Source organism: Phyllobates terribilis, unplaced genomic scaffold (assembly GCF_046119375.1).
Source record: "Phyllobates terribilis strain yellow unplaced genomic scaffold, ASM4611937v1 Scaffold_4__5_contigs__length_816908805, whole genome shotgun sequence".
NCBI classification, from domain to species: Eukaryota; Metazoa; Chordata; class Amphibia; order Anura; family Dendrobatidae; genus Phyllobates; species Phyllobates terribilis.
The window spans coordinates 489,511,916-489,526,827 of NW_027362764.1; the positions used below are offsets into that span (position 1 = coordinate 489,511,916).

The window sequence follows — 14,912 nt, forward strand, 5'->3', positions numbered from 1 at the left end:
ACATACCGCTTAGAATTATCACCAAAAAGTTCTATCTTTGTCTCATCAGACCAGAGAACCTTATTTTTCATAGTCTGGGAATCCTTCATGTGTTTTTGAGCAAACTCTATGCGGGCTTTCATATGTCTTGCACTGAGGAGAGGCTTCCGTCGGGCTACTCTGCCATAAAGGCCCGACTGGTGGAGGGCTTCAGTGATAGTTGGCTTTGTGGAACTTTCTCCCATCTCCTTACTGCATCTCTAGAGCTCAGTCACAGTGATCTTGGGGTTCTTCTTTACCTCTCTCACCAAGGCTCTTCTCCCACGATTGCTCAGTTTCACTGGACGGCCAGGTCTAGGAAGACTTCTGATGGTCCCAAACTTCTTCCATTTAAGGATTATGGATGCCACTGTGCTCTTAGGAACCTTGAGTAATGCAGAAATTCTTTTATAACCATGGCCATATCTGTGCCTTGCCACAATTCTGTCTCTGAGCTCCTTGGGCAGTTCCTTTAAGCTCATGATTCTCATTTGGTCTGACATGCACTGTGTCTTATATAGACAGGTGAGTGCCTTTCCAAATCAAGTCCTATCAGTTTAATTAAACACAGCTGGACTCCAATGAAGGAGTAGAACCATTTCAAGGAGGATCACAAGGAATTGGACAGCATGTGACTGAAATATGAGTGTCTGAGCGAAGGGTCTGAATACTTATGACCATGTGATATTTCAGTTTTTATTTTTTAATAAATTTGCAAAAATTTCTACATTTCTGCTTTTTTTCAGTCAAGATGGGGTGCAGAGTGTACTTTAATGAGAAAAAAAATGAACTTTTTAGAATTTACCAAATGGCTGCAATGAAACAAAGAGTGAAACATTTAAAGGGGTCAGAATACTTTCCGTAGCCACTGTATATATAAAGTTATATATACAAACAAATTTATTAAACAGTAACTTTTACACATATTAGCTGAGGTCCTATAATACAACATGCTGTGCTACACAACAATCTGTGAGAGTAACATTATTGCCCATTGTCTCACGTCACGAAAGCAAGCTCTGCACAGAGATACGAAAAGGAAGGAACTCACGATCTAATTTTAACTGCAATGTTAAACACAATTATTCAATTTTCCATTTACATTCAGGGATCCCAAACATTTAATATATCTAAGAGTTTCATAATTACATAGTTGATAAGGGAGTACAAAGACACAAGTCTATCAGATCGAACCTTTAATCCCAAAGCGTTGATTCATAGAAATAATGTTATTCAACAAAGGCATACAGGCCCTCTCTGAAGTTTTTCAATGAATCATGCATCACAACTAGTGTTGAGCGATACCTTCCGATATCGGGAAATATCGGATCGGATTGGATCGGACCGATGCCCAAAAAGTATCGGATATCGCAGATTCCGATACCGGAAACCAATGCAAGTCAATGGGACAGAAATATCGGAATAAAAATAAACCCTTTCTTTCCTTGTAGGTTAATTCTACATGAAGGAAAACAACTAAGAATAATGTATAATGTATTGGGGGAGGTGGGGGAGACAATAAAGGCATAGAGGTTTAGCCCAATCAAATGGAATAGCAGGAATTAATATTTTTTTTAAGATATTCTGAGTTACGGAAATATTGACTATGTTAAGTTTATTTATATTTTGTCAGATATTTATGTTTCACTACTTCCATGCTCTTCACCTTCTTTTTTACTTCTCCCACACTTTCCCCATTCATCATCCTCAGCATCAGCACCTTTTCATCAACTTCTTCTTCACCTTCTTCATCTTCTTCTTCTTCTTCACCTTCTTCCTATTATTCTTTTTTTTACATTCTTCATATTCTTCTTATTCAACTATTATTCTTCTTCATATTCTACTTCTTCATCTTCTTCATATTCTTCTTCTTCATCATATTCTTATTTGTGACAGGCATTCCTGTAGTTGTTATCTATAAAAGTTTGAACATTACACCTTTCGTTCTGCCCGTCACAAAAAATTTACAACAGGATTTGTCCGCGTTCAGTTTGGCCTGCAGCAGCAGGTCTTTTCCAGGGGCACCACGAGGAGGAACGGACTCACCCCCATACACTGCTTAGTCATCTTCTGCTTATAATTTAGATATTATCTTTTGCTCTGATTTTTAGTCTTATGCTTAATGTTCTTCCGCTTTTTGTTCTGCAGCTTCTTGTACTTCTGCTTCTTGGTTTTCTGTCTCTTGTTCTTCTGTATCTTGGTGGTTGTCTTCTTCTTCTTTATCCTCTTGGTCAACTTCTTCAGGGTCATCTTCTTGGTCTTCTTCGGGGTGGTCTTCAGGGTCGTCGTCTTCAGGGTCGTCGTCTTTGGGGTCCTCGTCTTCGGGGTCCTCGTCTTCAGGGTCGTCGTCTTCGGGGTCCTCGTCTTCTTCGGGGGGTCTTCAGGGTCCTCATGTTCAGGGTAGTCGTCTTCGGGGTCCTCGTCTTCTTCGGGGTCGTCTTCAGGGTCCTCGTCTTCAGGGTCGTCATCTTCGGGGTCCTCGTCTTCTTCGGGTTGGTCTTCAGGGTCCTCGTCTTCAGGGTCCTCGTCTTCGGGGTCCTCGTCTTCTTCGGGTTGGTCTTCAGGGTCCTCGTCTTCAGGGTCCTCGTCTTCAGGGTCCTCGTCTTCTTCGGGGTGGTCTTCAGGGTCCTCGTCTTCAGGGTCCTCGTCAAGGAGATCCAGAGTGATTACCAAGAACCATTTCAAAAAGCTTGAACTTGGAAATGTAGCAGAAGGTACAAGAAGGCTGAGGAACTGCCGAGAACCAGCTGATGGTACTGGAACCCGGATGGGTAGCAGAAGGTACAAGAGCCAATGGAACTACCGAGGACCAGCTGACGGTACTGGAACTCGGTTACTAAGCAGGAGGTCCCTGTGCCAGAAAGCGCTACCAAGGACCAGCAGACGTTGGTGGAACTTGGATACTGCGAAGGAGGCACCTAAGCCAAAGGCACTGCCGAGAACCAGCTGACGGTACTGGAACCCGGATGGATAGCAGAAGGTACAAGAGCCAATGGAACTACCGAAGACCAGCTGACGGTACTGGAACTCGGTTACTAAGCAGGAGGTACCTGTGCCAGAAAGCACTACCAAGGACCAGCAGACGTTGGTGAAACTTGGATACCACGAAGGAGGCACCTAAGCCAAAGGCACTGCCGAGAACCAGCTGACGGTACTGGAATCCGGATGGGTAGCAGAAGGTACCCATGTTAAAAAAGGTTGCAAGGCCGCGAGCCGGCCGCAGTTACCAAAACCCACAGTCCTACAGGGGGTGCTTGTCCTATTGGCACTATGGAACCAGCCTTCATTGCCAGATCCCGCAGCCCACATAGGAGTCACCTAAACTGCAGGCACCATAGAGTCGGCTAACCCGACCGCAACACAACAGGACAACGCATTGGAGGCAAAGTGACGTTGACACTACCCGGAAACAGCTGGCGTGCTGGAACCAGGCTGGGCAGGAGGGAGTACCCGTGCCAAAGACACTGCCGAGAACCAGCTGACGGTACTGGAACCCGGATGGGTAGCAGAAGGTACAAGAGCCAATGGAACTACCGAAGACCAGCTGACAGTACTGGAACTCGGTTACTAAGCAGGAGGTACCTGTGCCAGAAAGCACTACCAAGGACCAGCAGACGTTGGTGGAACTTGGATACAACGAAGGAGGCACCTAAGCCAAAGGCACTGCAGAGAGCCAGCTGACAGTACTGGAACCCGGATGGGTAGCAGAAGGTACCCATGTAAAAAAAAGTTGCAAGGCCGCGAGCCGGCCGCAGTTACCAAAACCCACAGTCCTACAGGGGGTGCTTGTCCTATTGGCACTATGGAACCAGCCTTCATTGCCAGATCCTGCAGCCCACATAGGAGTCACCTAAACTGCAGGCACCATAGAGTCGGCTAACCCGACCACAACACGACAGGACAACGCATTGGAGGCAAAGTGACGTTGACACTACCAGGAAACAGCTGGCGCGCTAGAACCAGGCTGGGCAGGAGGGAGTACCCGTGCCAAAGACACTGCCGAGAACCAGCTGACGGTACTGGAACCCGGATGGGTAGCAGAAGGTACAAGAGCCAATGGAACTACCGAAGACCAGCTGACGGTACTGGAACTCGGTTACTAAGCTGGAGGTACCTGTGCCAGAAAGCACTACCAAGGACCAGCAGACGTTGGTGGAACTTGGATACCGCGAAGGAGGCACCTAAGCCAAAGGCACTGCCGAGAACCAGCTGACGGTACTGGAACTCGGATGGGTAGCAGAAGGTACAAGAACCAATGGAACTACCGAAGACCAGCTGACGGTACTGGAACTCGGTTACTAAGCAGGAGGTACCTGTGCCAGAAAGCACTATCAAGGACCAACAGACGTTGGTGGAACTTGGATACCGCGAAGGAGGCACCTAAGCCAAAGGCACTGCCGAGAACCAGCTGACGGTACTGGAACCCGGATGGGTAGCAGAAGGTACCCATGTAAAAAAAAGTTGCAAGGCCGCGAGCCGGCCGCAGTTACCAAAACCCACAGTCCTACAGGGGCTGCTTGTCCTATTGGCACTATGGAACCAGCCTTCATTGCCAGATCCCGCAGCCCACAAAGGAGTCACCTAAACTGCAGGCACCATAGAGTCGGCTAACCCGACCGCAACATGACAGGACAACGCATTGGAGGCAAAGTGACGTTGACACTACCCGGAAACAGCTGGCGTGCTGGAACCAGGCTGGGCAGGAGGGAGTACCCGTGCCAAAGACACTGCCGAGAACCAGCTGACGGTACTGGAACCCGGATGGGTAGCAGAAGGTACAAGAGCCAATGGAACTACTGAAGACCAGCTGATGGTACTGGAACTCGGTTACTAAGCAGGAGGTACCTGTGCCAGAAAGCACTACCAAGGACCAGCAGACGTTACTGGAACTTGGATACCGCGAAGGAGGCACCTAAGCCAAAGGCACTGCCGAGAACCAGCTGACGGTACTGGAACCCGGATGGGTAGCAGAAGGTACCCATGTAAAAAAAAGTTGCAAGGCCGCGAGCCAGCCGCAGTTACCAAAACCCACAGTCCTACAGGGGGTGCTTGTCCTATTGGCACTATGGAACCAGCCTTCATTGCCAGATCCCGCAGCCCACATAGGAGTCACCTAAACTGCAGGCACCATACAGTCGGCTAACCCGACCGCAACACGACAGGACAACACATTGGAGGCAAAGTGACGTTGACATTACCCGGAAACAGCTGGCGTGCTGGAACCAGGCTGGGCAGGAGGGAGTACCCTTGCCAAAGACTCTGCTGGGAAACAGCTGGCAGTGCTGGAACCCAGGGTAATCAGCTGACGTTACTGAACCCCAATAACACTGGAGCAAGTGTTGACTGTGCAGACGGCACTTCTGAGCAGCAACTAGCGTTATTGGAGCCCAGGGTAAATACTAAAAACAGAGGAGCCAGAGGTGTAATTGGAGCAAGTTTTAAATCAGTAGTACAGTGGATGTGGACAAAGCAGGAGAATTTGCCGGACACACAGCTGGGGATCAGCTGAGGTTACTGAACCCCAATAACACTGGAGCAAGCGTTGACTGTGCAGACGGCACTTCTGAGCAGCAACTAGCGGTATTGGAGCCCAGGGTAAATACTAAAAACAGAGGAGCCAGAGGTGTAATTGGAGCAAATTTTAAATCAGTAGTACAGTGGATGTGGACAAAGCAGGAGAATTTGCCGGACACACAGCTGGGGATCAGCTGACGTTACTGAACCCCAATAACACTGGAGCAAGTGTTGACTGTGCAGACGGCACTTCTGAGCAGCAACTAGCGGTGTTGGAGCTCAGGGATAATACTGAAAACAGAGGAGCCAGAGGTGTAATTGGAGCAACTTTAAAATCTGTAGTAGTGTGAATGAGGACAGATCAGGAGAAATTGCCGTCCGCACAGCAGGGGAACAGCTGACGTTACTGAACCCCAATAACATGACAGCAAGTGTTGACTGTGCAGACAGCACTTCCGAGCGCCAACTGGCGGTGTTGGAGCTCAGGGATAATACTGAAAACAGAGGAGCCAGAGGTGTAATTGGAGCAACTTTAAAATCTGTAGTAGTGTGAATGAGGACAGAGCAGGAGAAATTGCCGTCCGCACAGCAGGGGAACAGCTGACGTTACTGAACCCCAATAACACGGCAGCAAGTGTTGACTGTGCAGACAGCACTTCCGAGCGCCAACTGACGGTGTTGGAGCTCAGGGATAATACTGAAAACAGAGGAGCCAGAGGTGTAATTGGAGCAACTTTAAAATCTGTAGTAGTGTGAATGAGGACAGAGCAGGAGAAATTGCCGTCCGCACAGCAGGGGAACAGCTGACGTTACTGAACCCCAATAACACGGCAGCAAGTGTTGACTGTGCAGACAGCACTTCTGAGTGCCAACTGGCGGTGTTGGAGCTCAGGGATAATACTGAAAACAGAGGAGCCAGAGGTGTAATTGGAGCAACTTTAAAATCTGTAGTAGTGTGAATGAGGACAGAGCAGGAGAAATTGCCGTCCGCACAGCAGGGGAACAGCTGACGTTACTGAACCCCAATAACACGGCAGCAAGTGTTGACTGTGCAGACGGCACTTCCGAGCGCCAACTGGAAGTGTTGGAGCTCAGGGATAATACTGAAAACAGAGGAGCCAGAGGTGTAATTGGAGCAACTTTAAAATCTGTAGTAGTGTGAATGTGGACAGAGCAGGAGAAATTGCCGTTCGCACAGCAGGGGAATAGCTGACGTTACTGAACCCCAATAACACGGCAGCAAGTGTTGACTGTGCAGACAGCACTTCTGAGCGCCAACTGGCGGTGTTGGAGCTCAGGGATAATACTGAAAACAGAGGAGTCAGAGGTGTAATTGGAGCAACTTTAAAATCTGTAGTAGTGTGAATGAGGAGAGAGCAGGAGAAATTGCCGTCCGCACAGCAGGGGAACAGCTGACGTTACTGAACCCCAATAACACGGCAGCAAGTGTTGACTGTGCAGACAGCACTTCTGAGTGCCAACTGGCGGTGTTGGAGCTCAGGGATAATACTGAAAACAGAGGAGCCAGAGGTGTAATTGGAGCAACTTTAAAATCTGTAGTAGTGTGAATGTGGACAGAGCAGGAGAAATTGCCGTCCGCACAGCAGGGGAACAGCTGATGTTACTGAACCCCAATAACACGGCAGCAAGTGTTGACTGTGCAGACAGCACTTCTGAGCAGCAACTGGCGGTGTTGGAGCTCAGGGATTACAGTTCAGGTGGTAGAAACATGAACAAAACAGGAGACCTGGATACTGTTGCCAACAAATTATTTATTCTGGAAGAGGACTGGCAAATTCATGCGAGATCCAGGCCTTGTTCATTTTGAGAAAAGTAAGCCGGTCAACGTTATCGGAGGATAGTCGCATGCGACGGTCTGTTAGAACACCACCTGCGGCACTAAAGACGCGTTCCAATAATACACTAGCAGCAGGGCAAGCTAGCACCTCCAATGCATACTGGCTAAGCTCTGGCCATGTATCCAGTTTACAGACCCAAAACTTGAAGGGAGAAGAGCCGTCTGGGAGTACGCTGAGAGGGCAAGACATGTAGTCTGTCACCATCTGACGGAAACGTTGCCTCCTGCTGACTGGAGCCGTCTGTGATGGTGTAGACATTAGTGGCGGCGGGGACACAAAACTTTGCCATATTTGGGCCATACTGGTCTTGCCTTGTGCTGAGGCGCTGCTTCTGCTCCCTCTTTGTGCAGAGCTTCCTCCACTGCCTCGACGCACTGAGCTGCTTTGTAAAGCACTAGCAGCACTGCTCTCGGTTGGAATGGAGAACATGATGGAATGCACCAGTGCATCTTGGTACTCCCGCATTTTACGCTCCCGGTTCAACGGTGTTATGAGGCTTTGTAAGTTGTCCCGGTAGCGAGGATCTAGGAGGGTGGACACCCAATAATCAGCCGTGTTGAGAATGTGGACAATGCGGCGGTCGTTTCTCAGGCACTGCAGCATGAAATCAACCATGTGCTGCAGACTGCCAACTGGCCAAGAAACGCTGTCCCCTGCTTGAGGCGTGATCTCTGCCTGCTCTGCATCACCCCACCCTCGCTCTAGATACTGACTACTAGAGCATTGTGTACCTCCCTCCTCTGGACAGATGTCTTCCTCCTCCATTGACTCCTCCTCATCCTCCTCACAAAGTGTCCCCTGCCTAGGCCTTTGTGAGGAACCACGTTGCGCAGACTGTAGAGAAGCAGATGGCATTTGTGACTCCTCATCCTCCACCTCTTCCAAGACCTCGTCCCTTAGTGCTTGCAGTGTTTTTTCAAGCAGGCAGATAAGCGAGGTAGTCATGCTGACTAGTGCATCATCTGCACTCGCCATCCGCGTGGAATAATCGAAGGCACGCAAAACGTGGCAAATGTCCTTCATAGAGGCCCACTCAGTGGTGGTGAAGTGTGAACGGCGCGCACTGCGACTTGTTTGCGCCTGCTGCAGCTGGTACTCCATTACTGCTGCCTGCTGCTCACACAACCTCTCCAACATATGTAATGTTGAATTCCACCTGGTGGGTAGGTCACATATGATGCGATGTTCCGGAAGATGTAATCGGCGCTGCAGAGCTGCAATGCGCGATCTTGCGTTGCTGGAACGCCGCAAGTGAGCGCACTCTATGCGGACCTTGTGAAACAGTGCATCAAGATCCGGATAGTCCCTCAAAAAACTCTGCACGACCAAGATGAGCACATGTGCCAGACATGGGATGTGAGTGAGGTTGCCTAGGCCCAGAGCTCCCACCAGATTTCGGCCATTGTCACACACTACCATGCCTGGCTGGAGATTCGCTGGCACAAATCACACATCGCTCTGCTGCTTGATGGCATTCCTGAGCTGTGTGGCTTTGATTCCCCAAAGAAATTAATTTTAATACGGCCTGTTGACGTTTGGCCACCGCTGTGCTCATAGCGGTCATCATAACAGGTAACCGTTCACGGGTCGATGTGGAGGTAGACCGTGACGGCTCCTGCAGCGCTGATTCAGAGGAACTGGAGTATGAGGAGGAGTCAATGTGTACAGACTGGATTCCTGCAATCTTTGGAGTTGGCAGAACACGTACAGCGCCACTCTCAAGATCTGTACCCGGCTCCACAACATTTACCCAATGGGCAGTGAGGGAAAGGTATCGTCCCTGTCCATGCTTACTGGTCCACACATCGGTGGTCAGGTGGACCTTGCTACTGGCGGCATTTTGTAGCGCATGTTTAATTTTTCCCTCCACATGCTGTTGCAGGGCAGGGACGGCTTGCCTGCTGAAATAAAAGCGGCTGGGCACGTTGTATTGTGCGACTGCCAATACCATAAAGTTACGGAAGGTGTCAGTCTCCACCAGCCTGAATGATAGCATTTCAAGGGCCAGTAGTTTAGCAATGCCAGCATTCAGAGCCTGTGCTCAGGGGTGGTTTGCCGAGTATGGGCGCCTTTTCTCCCATGCCTGTGCTAACGATGGCTGTAGACTGGCCTGGGAGTTTGAGGATGACAGGGAAAGTGGTGCTGTGGGTGGAATTACACTGTGTCTCTGTACAACAGTGCCAGAGATTCTTCCATGGCGATCCTGTGAGGAAGCCGAACCAGCTGTGTGTGAGCTGGAGGAAGAGGCTACAACACGAGCTGAAGAGGTGGTAGGTGGCACTGTAGGCTGGCCTAGGTCTTCAGTGTGTTTTTGTAACTCCACCACGTGCTTGGTCCGCACATGTTTCCACATATTTGTGGTATTGAGGTTGCTGACACTTTTCCCTCTTTTCACCTTCTGATTACACAGCTTGCATTTGACAAAGCAAATGTCATCTGCAACTGTGTCAAAAAAGGACCAGGCACTGCAACTCTTGGGAGCTCCCACTTTGGATTTTGGAAGAGCCATGCTCCTAATGGGTGCCGAAGTGGAGGCTACAGGCAACCAAGTCTGCCCCCTCCCTCTCCCTCCTTTTTGGGCCGTTCGGGGAATCTCTTCCTCAGAGCTGCTCCCACCACCTTCCTGTCCCTCACGCCATGATGGGTCAAGGACCTCATCATCTACACCACCCTCTTCAAACAACTGCTTCTCCTGGGTAGTCTCGAGAGCACAGTACGCACCAGAAAGTGGCACCTGAGTCTCATCATCAGATGCGTACTGAGGTGTACTTCTGACCATAGGCACTGGCCCACCCGCCTCTTCAGATTCAGAGAGACAAAACGGTTGCGCATCACTGCATACTACTTCTTCTTCAAATTCTCGAATTCTGCTTGGCTGGCCCCCTCTTTCCAAGCCAAGAGATTCAGAGAACAGAAGTAGAGATGGCTCCTGTCCAGGGCTCTCTGACTGCCTGGGCAATTTGGCAGGTGGTGAGGAGACAGATGGGTGCTCTTCAGTGCTCAGGACCTGAGAGGATCTGGAACTAATTGAAGTCGATGCGTTAGCTGGCATCCATCCGACAATGGCTTCAATTTGGTCCTCCCGCAGCAGTGGGGTACGGCTAGCTCCTACAAAGCTGCGCATAAAGGACTGTTCCCTGGTAAAACTGGGGGATGCTGAGTCACTGGTGCCCGCAGCAGGCACAGAATCCCCACGTCCTCTCCCTGCAGAAACTCCATGCCCACGCCCACGACCACGACCACATGCCTTACTCCCTGCCTTCTTCATCTTGGTAGACTGATAAAGATAGGCAGAAAAGTACTAAGGGCTTAGTGTGCTTATTCCTGAACAGCTGCTAACTGGTATAAGAAACACTAATTTTATAAAGTGTGGACTAGACTTTAATATGAGCTAATGTGGCCTACACAACTGTAAAGTGGAGTGTTTGGTGAACTTTATTTAGGTTTTTTTTGTCACAAAAAGACACTGGATGTGCCCAAAGCTGTAATACCGATAGTATCACAAACTTTTTGTAGCTATTACAATGTAGGAAAGTAACCTACAATGCAATAGATGAGGCTACAAAAAATAGGCTAATACTAATCTGGCTGGGGCTGCTGGGCACAATGCTGCAGAGAGGCTCCTCTAACTACTCCTATATAGTGTGTTTGGAACCAATTTAGCTGAATAAGGATGGAACCACCACACTAATAGGAGAAATCAGGAAAAATTATGAATTGGCAAAAAAGGACAAGGTATGAGGCAGTGGCACACACTGAGTGCACTACAACCAGACGGGGTTGAAGCACACACTACAGGGTGAGCTGCACTCACACACCAGACCTTGCAGACAGCGGTGAACAGTACAGATGCAGAGCACTGTGCACTAGCGCTGCAAGACAAAAAAAAATTTCTCTATCTACTCCTATATAGTGTGTTTGGAACCAATTTAGCTGAATACGGATGGAACCACCACACTAATAGATATCAGGAAAAATTATGAATTGGCAAAAAAGGACAATGTATGAGGCAGTGACACACACTGAGTGCACTACAACCAGACGTGGCTAAAGCACACACTACAGGGTGAGCTGCACTCACACACAGAGACCTTGCAGACAGCGGTGAACAGCACAGAGAACTGTGCACTAGCGCTGCAAGGCACAGCGATTTATAAAGTACTGTAGCTTGGATAAAGCAGAATAGACCAAATAGGTAGCTAAAACTGTCCCTCAGAACAACAGCGTCCTATCCCTAACTGAATTCACAGCAGAGTGAGCTGAAAATGGCGGCGGCGGCTTTTATAGTGCATCATGACATCATTTCAGCAGCCAATCACAGCCATGCCATTAGTTAAGATGCCTACATGCCTAACAGGATGTGCCCACACTTCTTAGGATCCTCATTGGCTGAATAAAATGAAACTGGCTCATTGCATTATGGGAACTTCCGATTCCGGTATACGATATTGTAAAAGTATCGGAATTAAGTATCGGAATTCCGATACCGCGAATATCGGCCGATACCCGATATTTCTGTATCGGAATGCTGAACACTAATCACAACAATATCTGTCAGAGAGTTCCACAATCTCATTGCTCTTATAGTTTAAGAATTCCAGTCCATGATGACGGTAAAACTTTCTTTCCTCTAGATATTGAGGATTTCCCCTTGTAAAAATAAAATACAATTAGACATTTACGTACAGTCCAGTCATTTTTTGTACATGTAATAAGATTCTGTTCCTATGCTGTTTTTTTCCAAACTGAATCACTCCTAGTTTGTTAATCTGTCGTGATACTGCAGTCCACCCATTCCCTTGATAACCAAGTTTTCCTTCTGTACCTGCACCTGAATCCCATGCTGTTATTTGCTTTGGCAACAGCTGCCTGGCACTGGTTGCTAAAGTTGAGTCGATCACTTATACTATATACTGCAACACTATGGCGTTACATTATATAGTAAAAATCCTATGAAGCTTAGCCTGTGGCTGATCTGCACAAGAGTACCAAGATGGCAGCAGCGGGTACTTGAGCAAGTAACCAATCGATGCCCAGCAATTCTTTTATGGGGGGCAATGGCGGCGAGTATATATATAAGCACCGGTGCACGTTCCATTTAAACATCACTGTTAGAGATTTACCATTAATTTAATTGTTAGAGCTCAGCTCCAGCCGCTGCTGTTAAGACACAGATGCGGGCTATGTCAGATGGCTGGCATCTACAGCGTTTCTCTCTATCTCTTCTCCTTCTTCACACATCTGATTTATACACACTGGTGATGTCCTCTTCCTGAGACAATGTTTTCCTTTCCTTTTCCAACAGATTTTCCAGGGTCCATGCCAGACGCTAAATGGGAAGGTAATCTCAGAGCGATAAAGTGGAGTGATGACAGTAGTCACGAAGGTTGCCATGGTAACGTGCTTTCATTGTTATTACAGTAGTTTGAAAGTCAAAGATAACAGGACACTTGATACCAAAGCAGAACAGGATATCGCTGATCCTCCGGGTGGAGCGACAGCTTCTTTTTGAAATACCTATTTAAAATTTCAACTATTGATGTATACAACGTTCACCTGCTCGTGCGCTGCTGACTGACAACTGTCTTCCATTACACTATTACATTGGTCGTCACACAATGGCATTATTGTTTTATAACCGATAAAACACCAGAACAATAAGACAGGATTATTATATTATGTTATTATAGTAATATAGCATTATGGGCTTTAAATCTTATATTGTCACCACATTTGGTGCATGCACTCCACAGAATAATCCGAATGTATCTAGAGGACCCCATTTACCCTACAAATCCCCCAAAAAGTGTCATTTTGGTATAGTCTATATGCATGGCCATACTTTTTTTTTTACTGTTTAGGAAAGCAGGGTTTGCTTCATTCTCTTATAAATACTCATCCAGTAAAAAATGCACACCATCAAATTTTTTTTCTTTACAATGAGACCCTCCAGGGAATTTATTTTTTGACTATAGAGTTGTAAGCAGGTTACTTGAATGCAATAGTGCAGACAATGAGGAGATGTTGGTACTTAACCAACACTATTTATTTAACTAACACAAAAAGGGAAAACTATTTATAAGTATATACAGTATATATGCAAGTAAGCGCTATATGGCGGGTTACAGTAACAGGGTCGATACAGTATATTATGACACAGTTATGACACAGCAATACAACTGAATACAATATCTAGCAGTTAAATGACTGTTAATGCCTTTATGTCTCAACTTCACAGGCGCCATTCTCAGTAATATGCCAGTCCCCGTCGTAGTCTCTATAAACACCTCTGTTTCTTACACTGGCCCTTGCGGGGGTCACCGGTATTTCCCACTAGGCCGCAAGTCCTTCATATGTGAGTCACTGGGTATATAGTGTGCTTGTCGCACTGGCCATCTCCGTTCACTAAAGCACGGCCCCAGCCCACACCCTGTACCGTACGTCTGAGCTGGAAGTAACGGCCCACAGGAACGGTCCTCTGCTACAGCTGGATCGTCTCCCGAGCCTGGTTCGGATCTGGTCATAGTCTTCTACTGGCGCAGGGTAGAAATCTTCTACTGGCGCGGGGTATGAATCTACTACTGGTGCAGGATGCGGGTCTTCTACTGGTAGTGCTTACAGTCACGGATCTTCCTATCAGCTGAGATCACCGATCTTCCTCTCAGCTCAGGCCTTCTGTAGCATCTCATCACTACCGGGCTCTTCTGTGGCGATGGTGGCTGTAAGCTGACCTAGCAGCCACATGAACTGTCCTAGTCCAGGTTCTGGCACCAACTGCCTCTTCTCGGCCCAACCAGGCCTCTTATAATTAGTCACTGCGACACAAGTGTCACCTAACCTGAGTGTCATCTTTAAACTCTTCCTCTTGGAAAGTAGAATCCCTCTATTCAGTTCCAACTACTGTAATTCTTCCTTTACTTTCACTCTCGCCTTTGACTAGCAGATGGCAGTGTTTGCTTGCAGTTACTCAGCTGGGCATCAACTATACTCATCTCTCTACATTCCTCCCTTCTTTAAACTCACCAGTCCTTTGGTGAGAAGTTTCTTTGAGCCCTTTAATGTTCTTCGGAGGCGGGTCAGATGCCCACAGTTTTCGAGCCCATTTCTGCGTCTCTTGTACTACGCTTTCCCAGAGGAAATCATCTTGCGCATATCTCATGTGTGGGACGCCAGCGTGGTCACGTTGAGTTCTTTGAGACCTCTCTTGAATTTTCTTGTCAGGAGTACTCAGAACTTCGGGTATCTCATGCGGAAGTTCAGTGTCTGGCTCTTCTTCTTGGGACTCAGTGACCTCCTCCACCAAGTCACCTGACTGCACTTCACCATCAGGCCACAGGCCTTGGGTCTCTCCAGCCCCATAGCCATCCAGAATATGGAGTGGGACCCTCATACGCTGTACCTCCTTTAGCTGCGTTAGCATCCTGTCCCCAACACCTGACTGTGCATTAGGTGTGAGTCTCACTTCCGCCTCTTCTTTGGGGCCGCCATCATCTTAAACTTCCGTGGCGCACACCGGCTCCA

At 48.0% G+C, this 14,912-nt stretch overlaps 1 protein-coding gene across 2 annotated transcripts in view; it reads left to right on the forward strand.

Moving 5' to 3' along the window:
- LOC141265553 (N-acetyllactosaminide beta-1,6-N-acetylglucosaminyl-transferase-like) overlaps positions 1 to 14,912 on the forward strand; it is a 67,811-nt gene that overhangs the window by 41,625 nt on the left and 11,274 nt on the right. Inside the window, exon 2 of one of the 2 annotated variants that reach the window (XM_073678758.1) lies at positions 12,697 to 12,786. The exons of the other annotated variant lie outside the window; for it this stretch is intronic. Coding sequence (XP_073534859.1) covers positions 12,697 to 12,786 — 90 coding nt within the window. The remainder of the gene's footprint in view (positions 1 to 12,696; positions 12,787 to 14,912) is intronic. 2 annotated transcript variants of the gene reach the window in all.